Source organism: Antechinus flavipes, chromosome 1, assembly GCF_016432865.1.
Source record: "Antechinus flavipes isolate AdamAnt ecotype Samford, QLD, Australia chromosome 1, AdamAnt_v2, whole genome shotgun sequence".
In the NCBI taxonomy this organism is placed as follows: Eukaryota; Metazoa; Chordata; class Mammalia; order Dasyuromorphia; family Dasyuridae; genus Antechinus; species Antechinus flavipes.
The window spans coordinates 452,203,167-452,228,809 of NC_067398.1; the positions used below are offsets into that span (position 1 = coordinate 452,203,167).

General features: G+C 33.2%; 2 protein-coding genes across 4 annotated transcripts in view; one reads left to right on the forward strand and one right to left on the reverse strand.

The window, feature by feature from the left end:
- SLCO5A1 (solute carrier organic anion transporter family member 5A1) overlaps window positions 1-10,438 on the forward strand; it is a 395,082-nt gene extending 384,644 nt beyond the window's left edge. For both annotated transcript variants that reach the window (XM_051970066.1, XM_051970067.1), the window contains one exon: window positions 2,531-10,438. In XM_051970066.1, coding sequence (XP_051826026.1) covers window positions 2,531-2,988 — 458 coding nt within the window. In that variant the 3' untranslated portion in view covers window positions 2,989-10,438. The remainder of the gene's footprint in view (window positions 1-2,530) is intronic.
- A 5,641-nt stretch (window positions 10,439-16,079) lies between these two features.
- SULF1 (sulfatase 1) overlaps window positions 16,080-25,643 on the reverse strand; it is a 205,112-nt gene continuing 195,548 nt past the window's right edge. The window contains exon 21 of one of the 2 annotated variants that reach the window (XM_051970069.1): window positions 16,080-18,523. In XM_051970069.1, coding sequence (XP_051826029.1) covers window positions 17,703-18,523 — 821 coding nt within the window. In that variant the 3' untranslated portion in view covers window positions 16,080-17,702. The remainder of the gene's footprint in view (window positions 18,524-25,643) is intronic. The other variant, XM_051970068.1, reaches the window with a different exon arrangement.

The following is a 25,643-nucleotide window of genomic DNA, read 5'->3' on the forward strand; positions in this document are numbered from 1 at the left end:
TCATGTTCTTCTCCAGATCATTTTACAGAGGGGGAAATTGAGGCAAACATGGTTAAGTATTTGCCTAGGGTCACAAAGCTAAGTGTCTGAGGCCAGATTTGAATTCATGTTTTTTCTGACTTTAGACTCAGTGCTCTATCCACTGTGCCACATTATTGCCCCTTGATGCTGATGGTAGTACAAGTACATATACTCAAAAACTCAATAAGATTTAAAACAACCTTGAAAATCATCTCATTTGACTGAGCTTAATCATATTAATGATGAGGAAGCTGAGGTGTCCAGACCAAGAGAGTGATTTGCTTAATTTTACACAATAATTTTTTTTCTATTTGGGGATAAAAGTGAATTAAACGTTCTGGAAAATTAGCCCAAACTTCCAGACTCTTTTTTAAGAGCTAGGATCATTAACACAACTGAAAATGATGTGGTAAACTGTAACAGCAGTCTTCATTGGTGGCCTAACACTGTTATTTTGATTTTATAAATACTCTTGCCATCATTCATTGAGCTGATACTTCAGGGAAATATAAAGAAAAATAAGTTTAGCTAAAGCATTTTTCTAAACTGACAGCTCTGAGCCTGTTTGCTCCACCAGTTTCATTTTTAAAAAAGACTTCCTCATTTGATAGATGCTCAGTCTTAAATTGTAGCCTCTCATTTCCCTCAGCTGCTGTTGTTCTTCTCAGCAATCAGTACTTTTGTCCACAGGACCAAAAAAATGTGATTTCATGCCTTGAATTTTCAAGTATCAACCACATTTCTACATTAAAGAAGGAAGAATCTTTTACCAAGATTTTGAAATATACAGTGTTACTGGAATCCTCCAATGGGTGTCAGGAGCCCAAAATTAACAAATTGGCTTTCTAGAGATAATCAGAAAATGAAAAATTATTTTTTTCTTATAAATCTGTTATCACTGTTCTACCCATAAGTTTTTTTTTTCCCTGAGAATGTGCTTTATAAACTTTTATAAACTATGTTGTTTGCAAAGTAAATCTGGAATCCTTTGAGAAAATTAAATGGGGGGGGGCAATTTAGACAGGTGTGGTATAGAAGAAAATCACTGTTTTTACAAAAGAAAAAAAATGTTTCCCCAAAAGATAGTATGATAGGGGGAGTAGGGAAGGGTAGAAAAGGAATCTTTCTTCTTTTTGTGTTTTCTCTCTCTCCTGAGCCTTCCTCTTGTGGAGTTTGTTGTCTTGAACGTGATCAACAATTTTGATTTAATTGTCAGGCATTATTGCTTAGCTATCCACAAAAGTTAAAATCCATTACCAAAAATTTTATAGAAAAAAAGAGATTTATAGGTTTTCTAACCTATCTCCTAACAGAATTTTGAGGGGTAGTTTGGAGTAGTAACTAAAGAGTTGGTCTCTGCTTTTGATGTGTTCTGTGGTCCTGGATAAATCCTTTGACCTTCTAGAAGCCTAAGCCACTTTCTTAGACTATCATTTATAGAACAATTGCAAATCTTCATTGGTGGAGAGCATTTGCTCCTTGGGAATTCCCTACAGGACTAAAATCACAAGTCAAGACAAAAAATAAATTAAAATGTTATTATAATAAAACAAACAAATAGCAACAAAAACCAAACCACCTTCTAATCCTCCAAGGCCATAAAGTTTCTTTTTCCTATTCCATGTCAGGATCTCTCGTGTGTATGACAAAGAGGAAGTGATTCCTCATAAGCTTTCTGCCTGAAAGTTAAGCAAATGTTATTCATATAACCACCACAATGCTCTCAGCAATATAAGGAACTAAGGATGTTTAGTCTAAAGAAAAGAAGACTTAGGAGTAACTTGAAAAGTCTTCAAATATTTGAAGGACTGACATGGATGGGTGAGAATGGATTTGATCTATTTTGACCCAGAGGGTAGGTATTGCATCAGTGGGTGGGTATTCCAAAAAGGTAAAAGTCTAATCACAAAATACTCAGTTAAAAATCAGTAAAAGTACTCTGTCCCATGAAGCAGTATCTGATACTTCTGAATGAATCAGCAATATAGACCAGGTGGTCAGAATTCCATGTTATAACAAAGTATTGACACACAATTCCAGAATTTTTTGACAATTTTCTTTACAAGTGGGGATTGGAAAAAGAAAACAAACAAATACATTAAATTGTAAAAATTATTTATGCTATGAGTTTCTGAATATATTTTCATTATAGTGAACATTTTATAGCAATAAATTTTTTATAATAAAGCTTGAGATAAAGTAGTATAGTAGAGTACAGACTGTAAGTCAAGTGGTTCAAGTCAGATACTAGCTCTGCAAGCCTGGGAAAAAAAATTAATGTTTCTGGGCCTCAGTATCCTTATATGTGAAATGTAGATTGTAAAGGCCTCTTTTCTCTTTAAATATATATCCTATTATCTCTCATGAAAATAAATAAGTAAAGCAATCCAAAAGAAAATCACATTAGAAATACAAAGCTTGTATAGTCTATATTCAAAACTTGTAAGCTGTATTTCTCTTTTTTGATATATACTAAATATGAATCCTTTCTTTTTTTTTTAACTTCTAGCATACATTCCTACTCCAATTTATTTTGGAGCAGTTATTGATACCACCTGCATGCTTTGGCAACAGGACTGTGGTGTGCAAGGCTCTTGTTGGGAATATGATGTGACATCATTTCGTTTTGTCTATTTCGGTTTGGCGGCTGGTCTCAAATTTGTTGGATTTATTTTTATTTTCCTGGCATGGTACTCTATAAAATACAAAGAAAAACAGCTGCAGAGACAAAGGTGGAGGACATCTCCTCTTCATACTGTCTGTGAGACAGTTTGCCACACAGATCCCCGTGAAAATTATTCTCGCACTATATCATGCCCAACTTTCAACAACAGAGGGGAGCTCCAGGAAGAAATGGGTCTTGGAAGAGGAATCCATTATTCAGCACAGACATACCCTGGGCCCTTTCCAGAAGCAATAACTTCCTCAGCAGACCCTGAGTTGGAAGAAGCCACTGCTGCCATGTAGCCCCCTTACCTGAAGGTTCATAATGGAAGACTTTGGTTTTGTTGGTTGGATCGAAAATGGCGCCTTGTGAAACACCCGTGCCTTCTTTTCTTTCTTTTTTAAACTCTAAAGACATAATCTATGAACCAACAAAACTCAATGCAAACAGCCATTACTGATTGCGAGTTGGATACCTCAACGTGACTTAAGAGTCTTCTTTATCCCCCTCTCCAGAAAATGGAATTTAAAGATAGGTTATAACTTCAGCTATATTAATTTAATGTTCATGCTCCAATCTAGTATAAATCAAAGGCTGAGATATTCTAAATTGTTAAGCAGAATTATGAGAAGAGTAATAGAGATGCATATCATTAATATAGACTTCAAACAAATAAAGGTGAGATGTATCATCAGGTTTGCATTTACAAATCATAGTTTTTAGATTATAACTACTGTGAGTTCTGCTACAAAGCACAAGTGAATTTGCCTAAACTATGCAATTTGATTAGAAATTTGTATGTATGGCATGTTTTATTTTTATTTTTTTAGAGCCTTTGATCCAGCTCCGTCTGGAAAGGAAGCTAAAAAAAATTGTCCTCTTTTTCTTAAAGTACTATTGATAACTGTAAGCCATAGAAGAGTTAGATATCAGGGAAAGTTTTCAGAAGCTTCAAAGACACCATGGCAAAGCCCAATATAGCAGACACTTGAATTCAGAGTATGTGTTCTGTTTCAGCCTCCTCCATTCTAAGGCTGGGAAAGAAGCTGCTGAATCATAAATGCAGGGGCTTGGAAATAAACTAAAACTATATCTCTTGTAAAAAAGAGCAAGGTGAAAAACTTTGACTCTGAGAACCTCCTGGCTGACTTCCTTTCTAGGATAGTTGCTGGACAAATTCATTGGCTAAAATCACAGTCAAGGCAGCTACATTTGTGACTTTTAAAATGAAAATAGTGAGTTCCCTCCTCTTAGTTTTCCCCACCACCTACTCCTACAACCTACTAGGCAATCATTTCAACACTGTAGTTCCAAGTCTAAGTAAAAATCTAAGTGTTCTAAGAAGGAATCATAGATATGTGTAGTCTTTGTTAAAGAAAATTTCTTTGAATTCTCCCTATATTAAAGTATTAAATCAAGACCGTTATTCTTGGGAGTAAGAAATCCTTTTGAAATCAGTAGAAATTAGATGTGTGAATTGGTACCAGTCAGTCAACCAACTTTCAATTGAAAATGATTAAAATGGATGACTCTATTTTCCTCAATGTCATCTCATGAGATCCTCTTACCATCTTTATTTCTTTCCTCTTTACTATCTTGAACATTGTAAGATGGCCCTAAAGGGAGAGTTTTCTCCTTTTACATCCATTTTATATTTACCATTAAAGAATATTTATTGTGTCCCTTGGGCATAGTTTTGTCAGAAAATAAAGTTCCATCATGATTGATCATAAAATATCTCCTAGTAACCAATACCTAAAATATTTATCCATGCTATAGAATGAATAGCAAGCAAATTTGTAGGGCATGGTAACTTGTGTGTGTGTGTGTGTGGGGGTTTATTTTGTCTTCAGGGCTGGTGTAAGAAATGGTCTCTCTACCAGGTAACTGTTTCCTATAATTGGAAATGTGAGTTTGAGAATTTTGCCTCCTGATTTGGGAGTGAGATTTACCACCATTTATTCCTAGTTGTATTGACAGAGTAATATGAAAACCATATTTGCATGTTCTTTAATAGATTGATTTCTCTTTACTTTTAGTCATGTTAGTTATGTTTTTATGGTGGTTGTCTATAGATTGTAGAGAAATAGTTATTGTTAAAAATGAAAGAGTATTTCTAAAGGAGAAAGCAAGGAAGATTTTTGTCTATTGACATTCACATATAGCAGATGGTAAAATAAATCTGTTTTTGCTTATTTCATAGGATCATCAGTTAAGGTTAGTAAAGACCTCAGAAGTCATGTAGTGCAAGCCCCTTACTTTAGAGACAAGGGAACTGACACACCCAGAGAAGTGCTAAGTAATTTTTACCAAGTTCACCTGGGCAGTAAGTTTCAGGACAGAAGTTGAATCCATGGCCTATGATTCAATAGCAATTCTTCTTTCATCTGTACCACAATGAATGAAATTTGTGAATACCTCCCTATTTTAGTTTCTTTCTGCCATATAGTTAATGGAGTACAATAGCTCCTTGTGGGGGAAATAGATATTAACCAACAAAATAAGCACTAGTAAAGAAGTTGCTCCTTCTGCACTCCCTGTCAAGTTTCTAATTGGGCGAGAAGCTTCTTACCCTCATAGTTTTTAAAACAGAAATTGCTTCTGGTGAGGTTCATGGACATGAACATACTAGGGTACTTGAAATAATTCAAGCCCTTATTCTGAGATATTCAACTGTTTATTTCTTTTTTAAAAAAATTATTTTATTTAAAAAAACCCCAATAAAAATAGAAAAGAAATACAAAACAAAATAAAGGAGGACATTGTCATGTGCCCAGCAGAACATCAGAGATGATTCAAAATATATAACAACAAATTACCCAACTGGTTCTTTCTAAGGAAATAAAGGAGATTCTCTGAAGTACACTGAAGATTTGATCATGCTCATTATCAGATTACTGCCTGAGATTTTCCTATATTTAACCTGAAAGGGTGTGTATGTATGTGTGTGTGTAAAACTGAAGATTATAGTATTCCTTATGTCATCCCATCTTTCTTTCCTCTGGCCCCAGACTTGATCATGTTAACTGACTGCTTCTTCAACCAGTGACCTCATTGGAAAGTACCATTTGATGAACTCCATATTGATTTCTGGGACTTCATTAATAATACACTTCCTACCTATGGATGGTTGTGGTCTTGATGGTGGATGTCCTTTAAGCCTTTTCTATCTTTAAGAAAGTTGGGATTAGTACTTCCCAGTAGGTCATATTACTAAGTGTCCAATTCTTGAGTTTCCAGGTATAGTCTAGTAATGAAACTAAGTATCCATTAGTGAGAAGCCTTTATGAACACATAAGTTTTTAATAATTACCTCTCAAGTAGTGTCTGGAGGAGACTGCTTTCAAGGACTATGCCTATGTGTTTGTCTACCTGGGATGTTTATTTAAGACATAAACATACATGTTTATAATCATATTTCAAATGTACTTTCTTTAGTACTTTGTGTAGAACATCCAAGAAAAACCCTAGAAGTAGGAAAATGATTATTAAAATTTTAATTATATATTTCACTAGATTTTAATGATTAATCTATCTTAATGATCACTTAAGTAAGCATCCTGCTAGAATAAGTTTGTAGTGATATACCTCAAATATGTTTATATTCCATACTGAGTATGTAAACAACCTATTTTAGGCATTGAAATGCATTCTAAATAAACTCCTGACATTAATTAAGCACATGAATTAAGCTGTACTTTGATAATTAACTTTGGAATTGTGGAAAAAAAGTTTAAGCAATTTTGTGTGTGATCATTTTGTCCAGAACATTTTTGTTCCTCTGAGATTTAGTATTTCCATCTACCAGTTCTTTGGTGTATATCAATTTCAAGAAAATTCTTAATGAAACTTTTTTTGAAGATTTGTCAAAAATATACACCAAATCACCTACTTTCCTTGGCTACTAATCATATTCCTATACCTACATAATAAACTGTGGAGGTCATGAGCATATCTTGTGTGAGTAACAAAACCTAAAAAGCATTCAAGTGCCTCTTTTGACAAAAGGGCAGATTAGTGATTGACAATGTAAGTCAAACTCTGCTTTCCAGGATGGATGAACTGAGGATTTGAGTATTTTACAGAGTTAAATTCAGGTGTTTAATGATATTTGTTACAGAATATTACACATTTCCTTGGGTGGATACACAAACCAACTGTATAGGAAGTAGCAAGATGAGGCAGAAAGAATGCTAAATCCTGTGTTCTCTCTGTGGCTTTACTATTAAGAACTTGTGGGGGACCTTGGACAAGTCAGTTAGCCTGTTTGGGCCTCATTTCTTTTTCTGTAAAATGAAGGGGTTGTACTAAATGACCTCTAATGTCCTTTCCAACTTTAAAAATATCATATGTTCCTATGCAATATGTATTCTACATTTTTTACTATTTATATTGGGATAGATATTTTTGATTAAACTCTCTGGTGTAAAGCCTTACCTTTGTAAAGTGTTTACATAGTGCAAAGTGTTTTTCCATCCATTGTTATTTGCTCCTTACAACAAAATTGGGAAGTCAATGGAAGAGATATGATACCTTATTTTACAGATGAGGAAACTGAGGCTTAGTGATTAGTTACTTAGCCAAGGTCACAGGGCTATTTAATAGCAGGACCAGAAGTAGAACTCAGGTTTTCTTGTGACTCTTAAAGGCTCCTCCCCTTATATCATGTTACTCTTCTAAGAGTCAACAACTATCATACTTTTCTAGTGAACAGTGTTCATATTTTAAAAAATGTAATTTCATCAATGTATTTATTTTTATTAGTGCATAATGTGTGAATTAGCTAATGTATGTAAAGTGCTTTCCAAACTTTGAAGAATTATATAAATTCTAGCTATGATTAATTATTATAATTAATTGAGGCAATAGAGCTGTGTATTAGAGGAGAAGCAGCAAATTCAGTAAGATCTCAGTTCACAATCCACACTTAGCATTTGCTGGTTAATTTACCATAGGCAAATAACTACCATAGGCAAGTCATTTAACTTCCATAAGCCTCAGGAAATTCCCTAATATTAATATTAGGTTGTCTACTACATTACTAGATGGAGTTTTTACACCAATTATGGGGAAAATCTGAGCTCCAAGCTTGACCTATTATATAAGTAGAGTGTGCTGTGAATTAGCATTTCTAGTCATTGAGTAGAAAATAGTTAAAATTCATTTTTTTAATTGTCAGGAAATGAGCAATCTGACTATGGGAATTTCACTTCCACTTACTACCACACAAAGCATGGGGGCGTCATAATAGCACAACTGCTCTGTAATGATAATAATACAATAGAATTCTATAACTTGACTTCATAATATAGGATCTGAAGCTTGAGAAAAACTGGAATCTGGTCCAATTCCCTGGTTTTACAGAAGAGGAAATCAAAGCTCAGTGCTTAAGTGCTTTTTCCTCAAGAGCACATGGGATGTAAATAGCAGATTTTAGAGTCAAGATTAACTAATTGAAAATTTAGGACTCTTTCAATCATTCAAATTTCGATATAAATTCATATCATAGCTCCCCAAATATAGCAAGTTCTACATAAAACAAAACTGATTTGACCTGGTTGCCATATCAATAGGTATTAACCCAGTTTTAATACCAAAGTTCTCTATTTACTACATAGCAATGAATACAAAAATATTAACATCAATTTTATTTTCCCTTTTCTATTTCTTTGTTATTTCAGTGATTCTCAAACTTCATTGGTCCAAAAATCACCCTTGTGGAGAATGATCCAATATACGTATCACTTGCTTTAGTGATCAGGAAAAAACTTCTCCCAGAACAAATGTATAAAATGACAATGCTAAGAAGTGATGTTTAATATAAAACTAGGCATCATAAGTAATTTATTCATTTATGCCTCAATTCAGTTTAAAGACTAGAATGTTACAGGAGTCCAAAGACCACTTTCAAGAATCACAATTTGAGAACTACTTTTCTAGTACCAAATTTTGTGCTTTTCTGTGCCAAGATGGACCCAGTCTTGGGAGGCAATAGGCAGTTCAGGACCTACACTTCTGTTTACTCAAAAGAGAATTTTTTATGTGAGACGTAAAAGAAAGACAAAAAGCAAGACAAAAAAGAAAAAGAACCCTTTGGTTTCAGCTTGCATTCTTCAGTAGAACCAGGATATCTTTTCTCCATTCCTTCTTATTTGTCATCAAAGAAATGATCAGTTCCTACTGTGTCATAAATTATCCAGACTTAATAGTACTGCTTTATCATTTCTGGTATCCCCTTCTGGAGATGGGGAGCTTTGGTGATTATGCTTTGGTGTGTATTTTCAACAATGTATATACTACACAGACATATAATGACCATCAATAACTTGCATAATTATATCCCAAATAATTTAATCCCCTAACAGATAGATTTCAAAATGCTGTTAAAACCCAGATTTGCCTCAGACTTCATTTGTCATTATCCAGACCAGTAGGGAGCCTTACACATATTTCCATTATGCATTTCATAACAACAGGCTGTGCAGAATGGCCACTGGGCTAAATGAATAGGCTTTCAGAATAGAAATCATCTGTAACAATCATTCTAATTTTCTCTGTCTCAAACAAGGTCACTAAATATACTATTTTTTTTTTAAGTTCAGGAAAGTTTTGTATGTATCTGATGATCTTTCAAAATGGGGCTTGTTTTACTCAGTTCTAGGAAGGATCAATATTCACTTCAGCCTTGTCTACAATGTCCTTTCTCTCTTTTGCTTCTGGAACATAAGAACTGCATTGGTGCTACTGGTGTCCAAGGATGTATGTTCACCATTAGCTAATCCCACGGTATTATTCCCAGTATTCCAGTGCTAAATGACTGCATGTGCTTAACTTTGGGAAAGCTGAAGTATTTCCAGGGAAAGAAATACTTTTCATGCTCATTAATACAACTTACTCAACATTTAACCTATGGAGACTTTCTGCTGCAGAAATGAACAGTGTGATTGAAAATACTTTTTCTACAAAAAACTCAGTGCTTTTTATATTCATTTTAGCAATTCTAAGCAGATATTAAGAGTAGTTTCAGAAAGAAATAAATAGTGACATAGTTCAGGTTACCTATTGTTATTTTTTCTTGAAGAGATCTATACCATTAAGGTGTTTTTAATGATGGGGTCTTGAAGGGTGATGTTTTTCGTGGTGACCTATGGTTTTTACTGGGTAGAATGGAAGCAGAAAATATTCCTGGAAAGTAAAATAATTATTGGGGCACATTAAATCAAAAAGTTGTACCAAAAAAAATCATTTGGAATTTGTATCAAAGAATGAAACATTAAAAAAAAAAAAAACTGGTTAAGATTTTACAGTGGACATTTTTCATCCAAAGAATACCTCTATCATGAACCCCAATTAGGAGCATGAAACAAGAACACTGGATTCTAATTAATTTTTGAAAAATGATATATAGTGTCAAATAATTTGGCATTAGATCCTTAGTGGTGGTGGTGGTGATGGTGTGTGTGTGTGTGTGTGTGTGTGTGTGTATGTGTGTGTGTCCGTCCATGTAGATCTGTGTGTATGCGTCTTTATAGAAATATATTTGTGATGAGAGGCTGTTTTGAATTGTTGCATACAGAAGGCTCATTTTGTGGTTTTTAAAATTATTATTTATTTGGAGAGCACTTAGGATCATTTAATATATATATATCACTTCGTGTTTAATGAAAGCTACTGTCAATGTACTTGTAAACGTTTGTTTATAATTTCTTGAATACTTGATGATTGAAAATAAAAATTTAAAAAAGGAATAAATGAATACATTGCTTTCTTGGATTGAAACCAGAGTTTGCCTTTTTGGATTTTTGCTGTGTCAGGAGATGAAACAATGGTGAGCCTTTGGGCATTTTCTTTTTATAAAATGATAAAAGGAATTGATTGCCAGGATATTCTTTATCATGCTTGAATCCTTTGCTGATTTGTTTTTCCATAGACACAAACTCAAATATAAAGTCTATAAAACTTGGTCTATTCAAAATCTTCATCACTTGGCCTCAACTTACATTCTTAGTACTATTTCATATATTTATTCATTCCTGTCACCTGAAATTATTTCCTTTTCTCTTCTCTTGTATTGCCTTTCTTCCCTTTATTCTGCTCCCTCACCCCCTGGGTTTTGTCCTCTCCCCACATTCTCATCTACTAGATATTTCCCCTTAAAGATCTACCCATCTCAGATTCAATTTCTTTCATGAAGCTTCCTTCAGAAGATTATTTCCTTTCAAAATCACTCTTTTCTCCTCTCTCTGACCTCACACATCATTCTGAATTCTGTGTAGTTATTTGTGTATGTTTTATCCTTCCTTAGAGGAAAAATCTACTTGGAATTCATAAAGAATTCACTAATTGAAATGAGCATTTCCTAGTTGAACATAATGACTCCAATATCAGAATCTCCCTAATAGATAATCAGAGGAGTTAAGGGGAAGAGCCAAAGGTAATGAAAAAAAGGGAGAGGAGCATTTTGATGTTATGGCCCCGTTTTATCATCCAGTTGGGGATAAGAATAGGAGCTTTTGAGTTGAATAGAAAAGCATAATCTCAAAGTTTTCATCAAAACATTACTAGGACTGGCACCAAGAATAAATTGATTCTTTTTGAACATTGACATCTTCCAGTATCCTCAAACTTTTCAATCAATATGAATTTGGAATGTCATAGTTCTACTTAGATACATCCATGTATATATCTTATTGTAAGCTTCTTGGGATTGAAATTTTTCTTTCTACTAGCAAATATTTAAAAGAATCTTAATGTTTATTGAATTGGTTAAATGCTCCTTTATATATTATTAGGATGGAAAGGATTTATGTCACCTACATGCCACTTATGCCTTCAAGAATTATATTGTATATTCCAGAATAGGGAATTGCCTTAAAAAAAAAAAAAAACTTAAGTAAAGTGATCCCAGTCTTTCTGACATCACATAGGATATATTTAATAAGTTCACCAGTTTTCAAAATTCGATCTGCAGATATCAACTGACTGCCTTTTGGCATATTGAATAGGGTTATCTCCCTCCTCAAATTTTCTTTGAGCAGCAGTTCTTAATCTTTGGACCTAATTTGGAGAAATTTCAGAAGAACCATGAACTTGAGCAGGAAGAAAGATTACATCTTTATTTTCACTATCAAAATAAATTTATCATTTCTTTTAATATTTGAAAAGCATTATGAAAAGAGGTCTGGCTTCACCAGACTGCCAAAGAGATCCATGACAAAAAAAGAAGAAAAATAAAAGGTTAAGGACCTTTGTTATCATTGGATCTCTCTTTTGTTCCCATTGCTTCTTGATTAATGTTACACTTATATGTGTACACATATTTCCCCCATTAAAATATAAGGTCCTTGAGGAGAGAGATTGTTGTGTACTCCTAGAACCTAGCACAGATACTGCCAAAAGTAGATGTTTAATAAATGGTGAGATCGAATTGCTTGAAATGTATAATAAAAATGACTCCTGAGGACAAAATATGCTTAAATTTGATGTTATGAACCCAGTGAGATGTTTGATGCTATTGGGAATCAAATAGTGATTTATTTTATTTAGAGCTGGTTAGCTGGGGATTAGTAATGTGAGGAAACCACTGAATTCTGAGTCTATGATCTAGAGGATAAAAGGGAAAGAGTATAGAAATTAATCAGAGTTTATGATTCTTTCCTAAATGAAAGGAGAAAGAAGGCTGATGCTTTAAATATAGTGTCCCTTAAGAGTTGTTGGAGGGAGGAAGGGAAATGAGAAAGGAGAGGGGAGGGAGACAGGAAGAGAGAAAAGAGGGGGGAAGGAAGGAGGAAAGGAAGGAGGAAAGAGAGGGAGAAAGAGAGGCGAGATACAGGGGAGAGAGAAAAAAGGCACATACATAGAGACAGAAAGACACACAGAGACAGAAATAAACACACACAAAGACAGAGAAAAAAGAGAAAGAAGAAAGGAAGGAGGAAGAAAGGAAAAGAATCATGCTTCAAATTGAGAAGTTATCCAGCTTTGGACATTCTGCTTAGATCACTGTGAAGGGTCTGAAATTAGTTTCCATTCTTCATTCCCCTGTCCTGACTTTCCACCTAAACAAAACAGTGGCAAAACCTCACAAAATCAATTTCGTTGTTTATATATGAGATAGAGAAAGTATTTCTTCATTGTGATCCATCATTTACATAAAGGCCTCTGTCCATGTTTACTTATGGAGAGCAGAATATATTTAAAAAAACCACCTCTTTTAAAACATGTCATTTTTTCTTAATTATGTGGACATTTTTGGCAAAAGGGATTTCTTTCTCTTTCCTACACAATGACCTCAATTGTCCTCTTTGCTTCAGGGACTACAGAAAGCAATATTTGCTGTTTCCTACATGAAATCTTTCCTTATTCTGGTCCCAGCCCCCAGCAGCTCCTTAAATTACCACATATCTATTGTTATTCTTAATGTGTACGTGTTGTATGTCTCAGTATAATGTAAGCTCTTTGAGGGTAGGGGCAGTTTCATTTTTTGTCTTTGTACCTCCCAGAATTTAGTACAGTGGCTGGTATATAGTAGGAACTTAATATATCATTGTTTAATTAAGTAGAAACTACAGGACGCTTGTGGAATAAATAAATGACAAATGCAGTTTCTTTCCTTTAGCTTTTTTCATATAGGATTGGTACAATACCAATGTCATGGGAGCTGGCCAAAATCTTTCTCAAGTGGCTGCCTTTCTTCCTCTTCAGAACAGCTAACGGTGCAGTCCATCTCTGTAGCTGTTGTGATCCCCAAGCCAAAAAGGATTTTAAATTTCTCCAGATCATCGGCCAGTTAGGAGATCAATATTTAGTGTTCATTTTACATTTAATTTCAGAGGCTTATTGCATTTCTAACTCTTAAAACCAATATAAATCAGCCCAAAGTGAACAAAAATATTCTGTGGCTTTTTAGAATGACGAAGATGTTATGTGAGGGAGAAATAGAGAAATCACCATGGATCAGATTCTTTCAGGTGCATTTTGGTTTAATGACAACATCAAGGGAAGTGCTGTTATTAAAAAAAAAAAAAATCAATGAAGATACATTTCTTACTCCCCACCCTGGCAGTAGGATGTAATTTTATTTTTCCGTTGTGCTACAGTGACACCTTGTGCCTGAGAAGAGAAATAATCACTACTTCATTGGAAAATAGCTTAGAGTAGAGTTCTGGCTACAACCCAGAAAGCTGAGCAAGGTATAAAAATTCAGTCATAAATGGCCTTTTAATCCTTTGTCTTATGTCCCGACACAATTTACTGCATTTATTGCCAGCCTAGCCCCATTTCATATCCTCTGATCTGAAGGACCAATACCTTGTGAATGGGCTAGGATGGATTTCATTCAACAAATATTTATTAAATACCTACCTATTCTGCACCTGGATTCTCAACTGTGCTTATAGGTCTTCATTAATAATTTTGTTATCCTTTCTATTTTTTCACATTTACATATAGATTTTATAGATAATTAGGACTGAGTCATTAAGTTTTTGAATTCTAAACTGTACTTCTAGCCTTCATTAATAATTTTGTTATCATTTCTATTTTTTTCAGGCCTAGATGTAATTAGGATGGAGTTACTTAAGTCCCTCCTTTTTGCTCTGATTCTCCCTTTATCAATGCCAGCCTCTTTGAGTTCCCTATATGTCTTCCTGTCTTCAAGCATCTGGGACATTGAAGATTAGTTAGACTCATAGATCTCTAAAAGTATCGATTTTAGTTTTAAATTAGGAAGATTTCCTGGCCATTAGATCTATCCCTAACTGAAATGGGCTGCTTACAGAGGTAGTGAATTCCCTATCTATGGAGGTATTTTAACCAAAGCCAAATGATCACCCATCTAGAATAAGGTAGAATAGATTTCAGGTATGAGTTAGACTAGCTAACCTGAAGTTCCTTCTTTCAAGATTTGATGATTCCATGATTATATGAAGTGGAATAAGGGATGATATTTCTTGCTTAAAAAAAATTCAGACAATAGCCAACAAATAGAAGATTTTTTTTTAAAAAAGAAGAACACTGATTGGACCTTATACTTATATTCAGAAAATACACTAATGAACTTTGGAGGTAAGTCCATCTTAATCTTTTTAAAGTCTGTTGAGATAGAGTATCTGAGTGAAGTCATTTGTTCTCCCTATAGTTCAAATTCCTCCAAGGGCTACAAGGAGGCCACTGAGTACAAGTCCCTCATATTATAGATAAGGAAACTGAGGCTTAAGATAAATGTCTTGTTGAGGGACACATACAGAGAAAGTTTCTGAGATGAGATTTTAACCCAGGGCTGTCTAATTCCTTGTTCACTACCTATTCACTATACAAGCTACCTCTCAAATTCTATCAAACTCTATCCCATATAGGAGATTTAAATTGAAAATAATCTAATCTGGTCCCCATGTCTGAAGCAAGATGCTAGATACTAATTACAGCCACTAGAGAACATAGTGGTTGGTTTCCAGTATTACTTCTGTGTTTTTAGAGCAGCAATGCACTGCATATTTAGGATGCTTTCTAAGACTTCTTTCATACTAAATCAGCAAAGGGAGAGAAAGAAAAAAAGGGAAGGAGGAATTAGATGTAAATGACTTTCATTATGTTTTTCTAGATTCCCTCCTGCTGGGTGGCCAATCTGCTCTTGCCAATGATATTACAGAAAAAAAGGGCATAACCTCCTCCACATGCAGTAAATTCCATATTTTTATGTCATATTAACTATTGCTGAAGTGTTTTCAGTGCATTATTTTTATATCTCTATTGGTAAAATGCCTGGAGATGACATACCTCTTTTACAAGACTCCCAGATGCCAGCAACCTTGAGCCTATTTTTGCTATAGCCTATTCTCTGAGTCACTAATCTTGGCTTCAATTTCTCCTAAAAATGTCATGATATCTTCAGGATAGCAACATTAGTCTCAAGATCGAGGTGTTAGGAAGAAAGTAGGCCAGGATTTCTTTAGGGAAATATTTACCCTCAATGCTATACTCAAAGGGAATCTATAGTCTCCCCTTAATTATTCAAGAACTATCCAATTTTTTCCTTTCTTTTATATAAATGATCCTTTGATACTTAACAATTCCTTAATATCTTAACCAGAGAGTGAAGCAGAAAAGAGAAACTTCTAAGTAGCTCAAGAGACTTGTCTTAGTAAATATAGAATGAAACCAATCACTAAAGTTTAGAAGTTCTTCCCCATCCAGGCTTCCAATAAAGTAAAATATTATTTGTTATTCTGACTTCTATTCATTTAGCAACTATAGAGCTCTCAAGACTTATTCTGCCTGTCCTGTAACCCCCAAAACAAAAATGAAGCAACTTCAAGGAAATCATCATGTTCAAACTGGAAATTCATTACTAGTTGTTCCTCATAGAAGACAATGATTTGAGGTCTGACTGGGATTTAATAATGTAAAATGAGATCAGTTTATTGCAGAAAAATCTTTACTACAAAAACTTGGTCATGTGAATTTATCTGAAGCAGATAAAATTAAAACACCTTTTATTTCAAGAAATATTGCTTCTAGACTTTCCTGAAGCCAGAATTGTTCTATAAAAGTATCACAGAATATTATACAAGATCTTAAAAACACAGTAGGTTTCCTAATGACGGGAGATCTATTTACAAATAGCATCATTCATGACCATAAATACGTTTGTTCTGTCATTCAGCCAATGACACATACATCAGATATGTAACAGTTAGTTAGTTTTAAACATATTTACAAAGTCTATGATAACAGCTTTTTAAAATTAGATTCAACTAAGAGAAACTGAATCTTTTTTTTTTAAAGGAATCTTAAAAACAAAGCAGTTTTTTTGTTTTTTTGTTTTAGTTCTTGAGTTATGTAAAACAAAAGACCAATAAGCTAAACAAAATAACAGGAAACTCTTCAACAGAGGTTGGGAATGATGGTGAAGAAAATGAATGAGGTAATTCTTTTGTTGCTAAGTGAAAATCTACAATGGGAAAATAGTAGTAATTCAAGAGCATAGAGTTTTAAAGGCAATTAATTGAATATTATACTTTTAAAGATTTCAGTATTTGGTGAAGCCCATAAAAATGAAAATATAACAAAATACTATGAAATTAAACTCATAGTGTATATGTGTTGTGTATGTGTGTTTGTTGTTCAAATTAGGAAACATTCATGAGTTTATTTCATTGAATAGATTTCCTGTTATGTAGTCCAGCTCTTAAGGCCCTTATTCATGTTATTAAAACCCTTCCAAATGAAGTCTTTCATAAGATGTCTTCAATAATATACTCAAATTTAGATATTTCAAGGATGTGACAAATGTTTTGATACTCCCCTCAAATGGAGGGAATAGCCAATTTTTCATTCTTTCTTTGTTATTTAAAATCTCTCAACACTTTTAGCCACAATTTCCTTCTGCTACTCAGTTTTAGCGAGTCAAAGTAAAAACATGCAATATTTTTCTGGCAAAACAGTATAAAAACAATATACTTTTCATTTATAACCCATTCTGAATCTCTTTCATGTGACCCTATGGCATGGTATCCCAATGCGCAAAAAAGTGAGGCAACGAAAAGCAAGTAAAATAATGAAGAAATGACACAGGGAATAAAGATCTCAAAGTGCAATATCATTTTACTCTAACCTGTGACATTAAGAAATTCCAGTGGTTAAAAATCATTGATCATAAACACATTATGTAGGCAGTGCGAGTATACTAAGACATTCATTGATGGTGACAACTTTTGGAAGCTATGCAACTCCAATTCTTGGCATCTTGGTTTAATAATTTTTCATGGTGTTTTTATGACCTTCAAAGGGTAATACTGTTTTAACACCAAAAAAAGGTCTTTTTCTACTTGTGAAAAATTGAGAATTAAAAAAAAATGTATATGTCATTGGGTCTATGACACAAACATACATACATGTACTAATTACAACCACAACATATAGTTCAAATAAACTTGGAATGTGTTTTGGCATGATTGCCTTTATTAGTTTGCTAATAAAAATAAAAAAATACTGTGTATAAGGTTTACAATTTCAACTAATTAGAGGACAGTGGAGAACCACTGCCTTCTAAGTTTTGTAAATTCTCTCTTGTATGATTATTTTTTGTGGTGTTAAAAATTGTCTCCATTTTGCTGGATCTGATAGGCTGATCCACTTCAGATGTATTTGCAACCTGATGAATTGATGATTCATCAGCATTCATCTGAAGATACATTTGATCTTCCAATATATTCTCTCTCTGATCATTGTCTTGGTATGATTCTTTCTGATGACTGCTAATGGGCTGTAGAATGAAGCTATTTGTTGCCTGCAGCTCTGTTAAACCATTGCCACTGAAATCCATTTCAAAGCTATTTAATTCTTTATTCCCCATCCATTTTTCAGTATGACGATATTTCCAGTGTTCGGAATTCAAACGACTCATCTCAGGAATATCATTATTCCATTCAAGTTTCCTCTCTTGATTTAATGGTGTTGAATCCAAATCCAGGGTTCCCAAGTCCAGTGGTGCAATCAGCAGCCACTCTTCTGCCTCCATACTGCTTATGTCTTCATCTGACTCAGTGGAGGTCATTTCCACTAGCAGAGGTGGTGTAGATGATGTGTTCAAAACCCCATGTTTTAGAGCAGTTTTAATGTCATTTGTGTTATTATGCTCATAGTGACTGTTCAGCAGTGCAAACACTCTATCTACATCCTTCAAGTAATTAGTCCAGTCAACCAGACTCAGTTTATAGTTGTATCTGTATTCATAGGAGCTTTCATTTATATTGTATAAATCTTCCAGTCCTTGCCAGTTGATGTCTTCGGTGAAGTTTGGCAGCTTAACCTTCCCATCCATCCCATAACTGTCCTCTGTGAAAATACAAACAAGTTTGTGAAGATTCACATTGAAGACAAGAGTTTCAATTCAGTAGTAGCTACAATTTATTACTGTATGCCCAGAGCAGTGCATTAAAAATAGACTTTTAACAAATCTCTTCCCAACAAATTTGGTATGGAAACAATAGTTTTAGTTTATAAAAGTAATTGGGCAAAAGACCCAACCTAGAAAAAGAAGGGGATATGGAGAAATTTCTGTTATTTGAAAGCATAATGACAAAAACTCTGGAGTAGAAGTGAGAATTCTCAGTTCCACTATTCCCTATTGTAAACTTGGTCAAGTCACCAAAATGTTTTATGACATGGTTTCGTAAGTTTTCAAAAGAATATAATAATATCTGTCCAACTTTATAGTGTTATTGGTAAGATCAAATAAGATGTCTATGAAAAGTGATGTGAAAAATGATAAAATAGTTGATACAGGTAGTAATTATAGTATTTTAGAACTAGAACAAAAACAAAACTAGAATCCAAGCAAACACTTCTAACTCCTCATACTACATATATATATATATGTATGAAAAAAATGCTTATATTACTATATGTATTTCATCACATTTTTAACTCTGCTTCCCTCTTTGAATGGTTATTTGTGGTATATAATTTTTAAAAAAAGACCTAAATGCTTTCTTCATTCTGATTGTTCCTTATTTTTTATATTTATTTATTTATATTTATATATTTTCCGTTCTCCTTCATATTGGTGTTTCACTACAGTAGACTATTTTAGTCCTGTAGATAAAAAACAAACAGGAAATAAACAAAGAAATCTTTTGAAAGAGCCAGTTAGAAAAATGGGTTAAGGTTGATGATGCTGAGTTAGTCTAATCGTCCAATGATGTTCATTTCATTACTTTAGACAGGTTATCAAGATAGGAAAAAAAAAGGAATCAAAGGAATCTTTGCATCTCAGTTTCCAAGTGTCATAGTCAAATTATGACTTAGCCCAAAGCAAAAGTATTATCTAGTCTCCTGTTATTAGTCTTCAATGTCAACCCCCATCAGTTCTGAAAAAACAAGGGGAGTGCAGCTATGACTCCTTGCAAGATTGTGTAAACAGTAATAAATTACAGATGAATAAGAAATTATCAGTTTATAATTACAATATTGTTTATTTTTTCTTTGCTTCTTCCTTTCTACTTTTCTTTTTTTCCCTCAGAGTCTAATGAATATGAAAAAGTGAAAAGCCAATGATTGCCATTTGATTTGGGTCAGTCTATTGCTAACCATGATGGAATAGCATGATGTCCTGATACTTATTCAGGAAGGTACCAATGGAGGATTGCTTCCCTTTTTGAAACCAATATCAACTAAAAGAAAAAAAAAACATTATATTGTAATGTATGAAGCATACAAGTTATAGTTTTGAAAAGCGAAGCTTACAAGATGAAGACCTTTTCTTGAAAGGAATTTTAAAAAACCAAGTTGCATAACATCAATAATTTCTAAGGAAGTCATTTAGTTTTGGCTTTATAGGAAGGTTTGCAATTATCAGTCCATTTTACTTAGGCTATCCTTCCTTCCTTCCTTCCTTTTTCTCTCTCTTTTTCCCTTCCTTTCTCTTTCTCTCTCTCTCTCTCTCTCTCTTTTCTTTCTTCCATTATCCTAAATCTTATTGGCAAGTAGCTTGACTCAATAAATCCTTGTTGAATCAGGAGAATTCATGCATATTTATTCATATCTTTGTAGCCATTTCCCCTCTGGGATTAAAATCCACAAGAACCAAAAGTGCAAGAAAAGACTCTAATTATGGGTTCTGTAAGAAAACTCATATCTAGTACTGAATAGAATTGATTTGGTAATGCTATAGTTATCTGCCACAATTGAAGAATGAGTTCTCTCACACACAAATTTCCCTAAAGAATACAGGTTCATTTAAAAAAAATGTGCCAAATACTTTAACTATTTCAGATGGTAATCCCAAAATGTGCTTTCCTGTCTGTGCGTTCCTGCACATATTTCTCTGAAAATAATTTAAACTTTTTTTTCATTAAAATGATTTTTTACACTATTCTATTGCATTGAGTACCTTAGGTGTTCCTAATATGTCTCCAAGGCTGATTGTCCTGACTTTATAGAGTTTATAAACTTTATCATTGGTATGCCTTTATGACACCATGATTCCTTGTATTTCAGAACTCATAGAGCTGCCTTCCTTCTGCCTCTTTTTCATTGGATCCCCTATTCTTTACTGTCATCTCCATTGGGGTTTCTAGCAGCTACTGATTCTTTGAAATAACTCTTAATACTGCTAACTTCTTTGATCCTTCTCTTTTTCCATTTTTTTCTTCTTTCTTATCTTGACTAATTATCCTGCTTTTTTTCTTCATGATTCTTGAGTTTTATGATGTAATGTATATAATGTAATATATTGGGTTTTATAGTCATTGCTGGTCAAGAACCTTCCTTTATTTCTGTTCAGCTATTCAAATAATCATAATATCAGGCTGAATTTTTAGAGCTTTTCAGATATTTTTGTCACTGCTAACTATTCAAAGAGTTGCTTCTTTATTATCTGAGTTGCCTTAAATAAAAAAAAAATAGCCTTTTGAGGTTCAGAGCTAGCTAGATGGTTGATATTCACACAAGGATAACCTTCAAATAAATGAAGCATTACGGTATTAAAATGTTCTCACATTTCAAACTTCATTAACATGTAGAAATCAAACTTTTACAGGGAGGTTGCCATCTTAGGAAGGTTGGATATAAACATCAAAAAAATTTCCTTTAACCTTGCATAGAGATGCAGACAATAGGCAATAAGCCAACTGGGAATTTACAAGGTCTTATATCAGGTAATATTTCCTTTACCTAGTTTTAGTTCAAATAATAGCATTAGATTTTTTTGTCAAGACAATTAGGGTTAAGATATTTGTCTAGGGTAACACAACTGGTAATGTCAAGTATCTGAGGTACAATTTGAATTCAGGTACTCCTGACTCCACTATACTATTAGCTACTCCATGCATTTGATAAAATAGATTATTGCGATAATTTATAGATTCAAAGTACTAAAATATCTAATGCAATAAAAAACAAACAAAAAAATTAAATCTTAAAAATAGGATAGGTAATTGCTTATGATCAGTTAACATGAATAAAATCTAACACACAACTTTCCCATTATGCTCTATGACTAGTTAGCAAATAGGTTACTCTGAATTGTATATATACCAATGTGAAGTACCAACATTTTGGAAATGTTTTTTGACATTTGGATTTTTCTACTTGTGTTCATTAGCATTATTTTTCTCAATTATTTTTCTTGACATTACAACAATTTAAAGGTAAATGTCATTTTTTAGTTATCACAATTCTCCACTGATCTCAGATGTTCCTAAATCAAAACAACAATATAACTACAATATTCAAAAGATTCCATGCTTGAAAAACTTCTTTTCAGTCTCAGTAAGAATATATACACAATTCACAAGATAAATATATGATAATTTAATAACTAGCTAATGTTGATGAATGATGATAACGATAGTGATCAAATGGAAATTTTCTTTAATGTCTGGTCAAATGGTGATACAATTTTGTTCTGGGGCTATATGATCAATTAATATTTGTTTTTAATTATTAAGGACATTGTCAGTTAAAATTTATCTCTTTCTCACATTGTTTTATTCATCTAAAGCAGAGGTTCTTAGATTGGGGTTCATGAATTTGTTTTAAAATATATGTTGATAACTATTTTTCAATATAGTTGGTATACTTTGTAATTCTATGTGTTTTATTTTATGCATTTAAAAACATTCTGAGAAAGGGATCAAGAGATTTTACTAGACCACCAAAGGCATCCATAGCACCAAAAAGGTTAAAAACTAAAGCATGATGTATATATATATATATATATATATATATATATATATATATATATACATCATGCTTTAGTTTTTATATATACACATACCACTTTTAAAGTTTGCAATGCATTTTAAATTAAGGGAGGGCAATCATAAGAAAAGAAATAGAAGCATAGTTTTTGAGTCTGTGACTTGCTGAAAAACACCATCCAAGAAAAAAGCCTGGCACAGAGAGGTGCTGCTTTGCTGCAAATTATAAGTCGAAGAGGCAATAGAGAGATAATGAGAGTGAGTCTGGCTACAAAACAAAGGGTGAAGTAGAAATAAAATGCTGGCAATCTCAGAGAAATCTGAGAGAGACTATCTCTCATAGCAGCTCTGACTTTGTATGTGGAGGAGAACAATATTAATATTCTTATATAACATGGAAAAAGACAAAATAAAACCCAAATAATTTAATGACTACATGCCTATTTTTTTCTCCAAAACAGAATAGTGAGAAAGCTCTCAGTTTTAGCCAAATTTATTTACTAAAGTACTCTCTGAGCTATCTTTTAAAAAAATTTTGGTTTCTCTCTTAAATTAGGGACTACTAGCCTGAGCTCATATGCTCATATGTCTTTTACTTGCATTAAAGGTCAACTAAAGCAATAAGTGAAAAAAAGCAAAATGAATTTGCTGAACTAGGAAATCAGGTTGTTTTGCCAGGGGCTTCTGAGTCACTGTTGCGAATAAAAAACTAAATTATTCCCTAAAAGAAAGAAGTCATACTTGAAAGACTATGGACCTAATAAGTCTAGCCCAATTAATTATACACACACACACACACACACACACACACACACACACACACATATATGTGTGTGTATATATATATATATATATATATATATATATATATATAATGCATACATATATATTTATAAGGACTTGTAGCCTTTCAAATGTCCTTAGCTTGGTTTCTACCACATCTTTAAAAGTCTTTTAAAATCCAATAATTTTATTAATACAAATAGATTGTAAATGTTTTAAATATTAAAGTCTGAAAGAATCATGGTTACTTAACAGCTCTTATTTCGTATGTACCTAGGCAATGGGAAGAATGTCCAGTTTTACTTCCATAGTGATGGAGGAAGAGGGAAATTAAAATTGTGGGAGTGCTTTTGAGCAATTTAAAACAAAATTGGTAATTGTCAAATCTATTTTCTTTCATTGAAAATGCAGACAGGATATCAAGCAAAACAGCATCAAACACAACATTTTGGTGTCCAACAAATTTTCTCAGGCAATAATTTGCCTAATAGGCAAATGATTTACCTGTTTCCCTGATGACTCTACACGCCCTAGAAAACTTGTCCAATGATTTCCTTTTCAAAGGACTGGGACTATGGAGGCAGCACAGACTAATGGAAGAGCCCTTGATTGAACAGATAGAAACCTGAGTTTCAGTTTAATTTCTGCTACTTTTGCCATTTGACCTTGACAAGGTCTGAATTTCCTTGTCTGTGTTGATACATAATAATTAAATATAATACTTATAAGGAAAGAAGTATAAACAAAAGCAAAATGTGAGCTATTGTTGTTTTTCCCAATTCCAAAAATCTTCTGATTTTATAAGTTGTGTATAACCTCAGAATGGTTATTTTAGGGCCATTTTTGTTTGGATATCTATTTCATGGCATATGCTTTATCACATGTGATCCCTGCATGCTATCACCACATACCAGAGAATGAAGACCTTATTCAAATATCATGGATATATGGAGTATATAAAAATATAATTACTTTGGAGTTCCACTGTATTTCTTTCCTTTTTAGATTCCTCTGTTGGTAAGTATGTTGAAAACCCAATGGTTATTATGATTTCATGCTCCAAAGCCATAATGAGATTGTTGAAATAACCATACTATATGACATCATTTCATTTAGCACATCATTACTAAAAGGCAGTATCTAACTACAAAACCCATAAAAATGATTAATTTGGTCTCAGTAAAAAGGAAAAAAAAATTGGTTAGGAATTAGAGATATATAGGCTGATTTAATGCTTTGCATTTGAAGATACAACTTTGAGTCTGCTAATATGTTAAATAACTAATTCTTATTCCTTCCATCACAGGAATGTCATGAAAAATGTAAAAGAATGCAGAATAAAAATTCTTGAATTCTTTAATAAAGCTAGTCAGAAAATAACATTGTGGTGTAGTAGATAGAGAACTACACTCGGAATCAGGAACACCTGGGTCCAAATGTCTCCTCTAACACTTTCTTGCTATGTGATCATGGAAAAGCCACAATCTCTATGAACCTCACTTTGCTAATCTTTAAAATGAGAGAGATAGTTTTCAAGGTTCCTTTAAGGTCAACATATATGATCTAGTCCCTTTGTGGACTCAAAAGAAATGAAAGCCTAATGTTAATATTGATGTAAAACATTATGCTCTGTTTAGGAAATCTAGTAAAAGGCAGAATCAAGAAACTGTGTGAAGTTTTTCATGGTCTATAATCTCAATTCTAACAGTCAACATATTATATGAAAATAACTTAAAATGAATTCTTCTGTTATGTCTAAATGTGTATCCATAGTGATGCAAATGGGAAGGGGAAGGAAAGGATTGTGAAAGCAAGGGGAAGGAAAAAGGAAAGAAGGAGACACAATATCCATCCACTTTTTACCTCTTATCTATTACTCTCTCTTTCTCCTACCTTTAGTACCCATCCCTTATCACTTCTCTCTATCTTTCTCTCCATCATTTGTTATCTATTTGTATTTCTATTTTTATTTCTCTATCAATTTATCACTTCATCCTATTTATCTATCTCTACATCTATCACCTATTTATCTATCTTTACTTATCATCTATTTCTATATTTATCACTTATCATCCATCTATCTATCTACCTATTTATCATCTATTTCTAAATCTCTAAATCATCTATATCAATCATTGATCATGTCTATTTCCACATCATCTATCATCTATTTCACCTCTATTTCTATCTCTTCCATTTCTATTTTTGTTTTTATCAGATACTTATCTCTATTAATAATACCTGATCTCTCTGTCTATTCCAAAAGTACACTGAGAAATTGCTTCCTTTTTATTTTCTTCCTTTCTCTTCAGCTCTCCCAACTGACAGTAAGGTTTTCCAGATGGAGCCCTGGCTGCATTGGCTCTCTGGTTTCAGTATCATAAAAGACGTTTTTTTTTTTTTAATCACTATGAGTCCTATAAAAACATAGATTGTAATCTTCCTTTTCTTTAACAGACATTCTATATGAT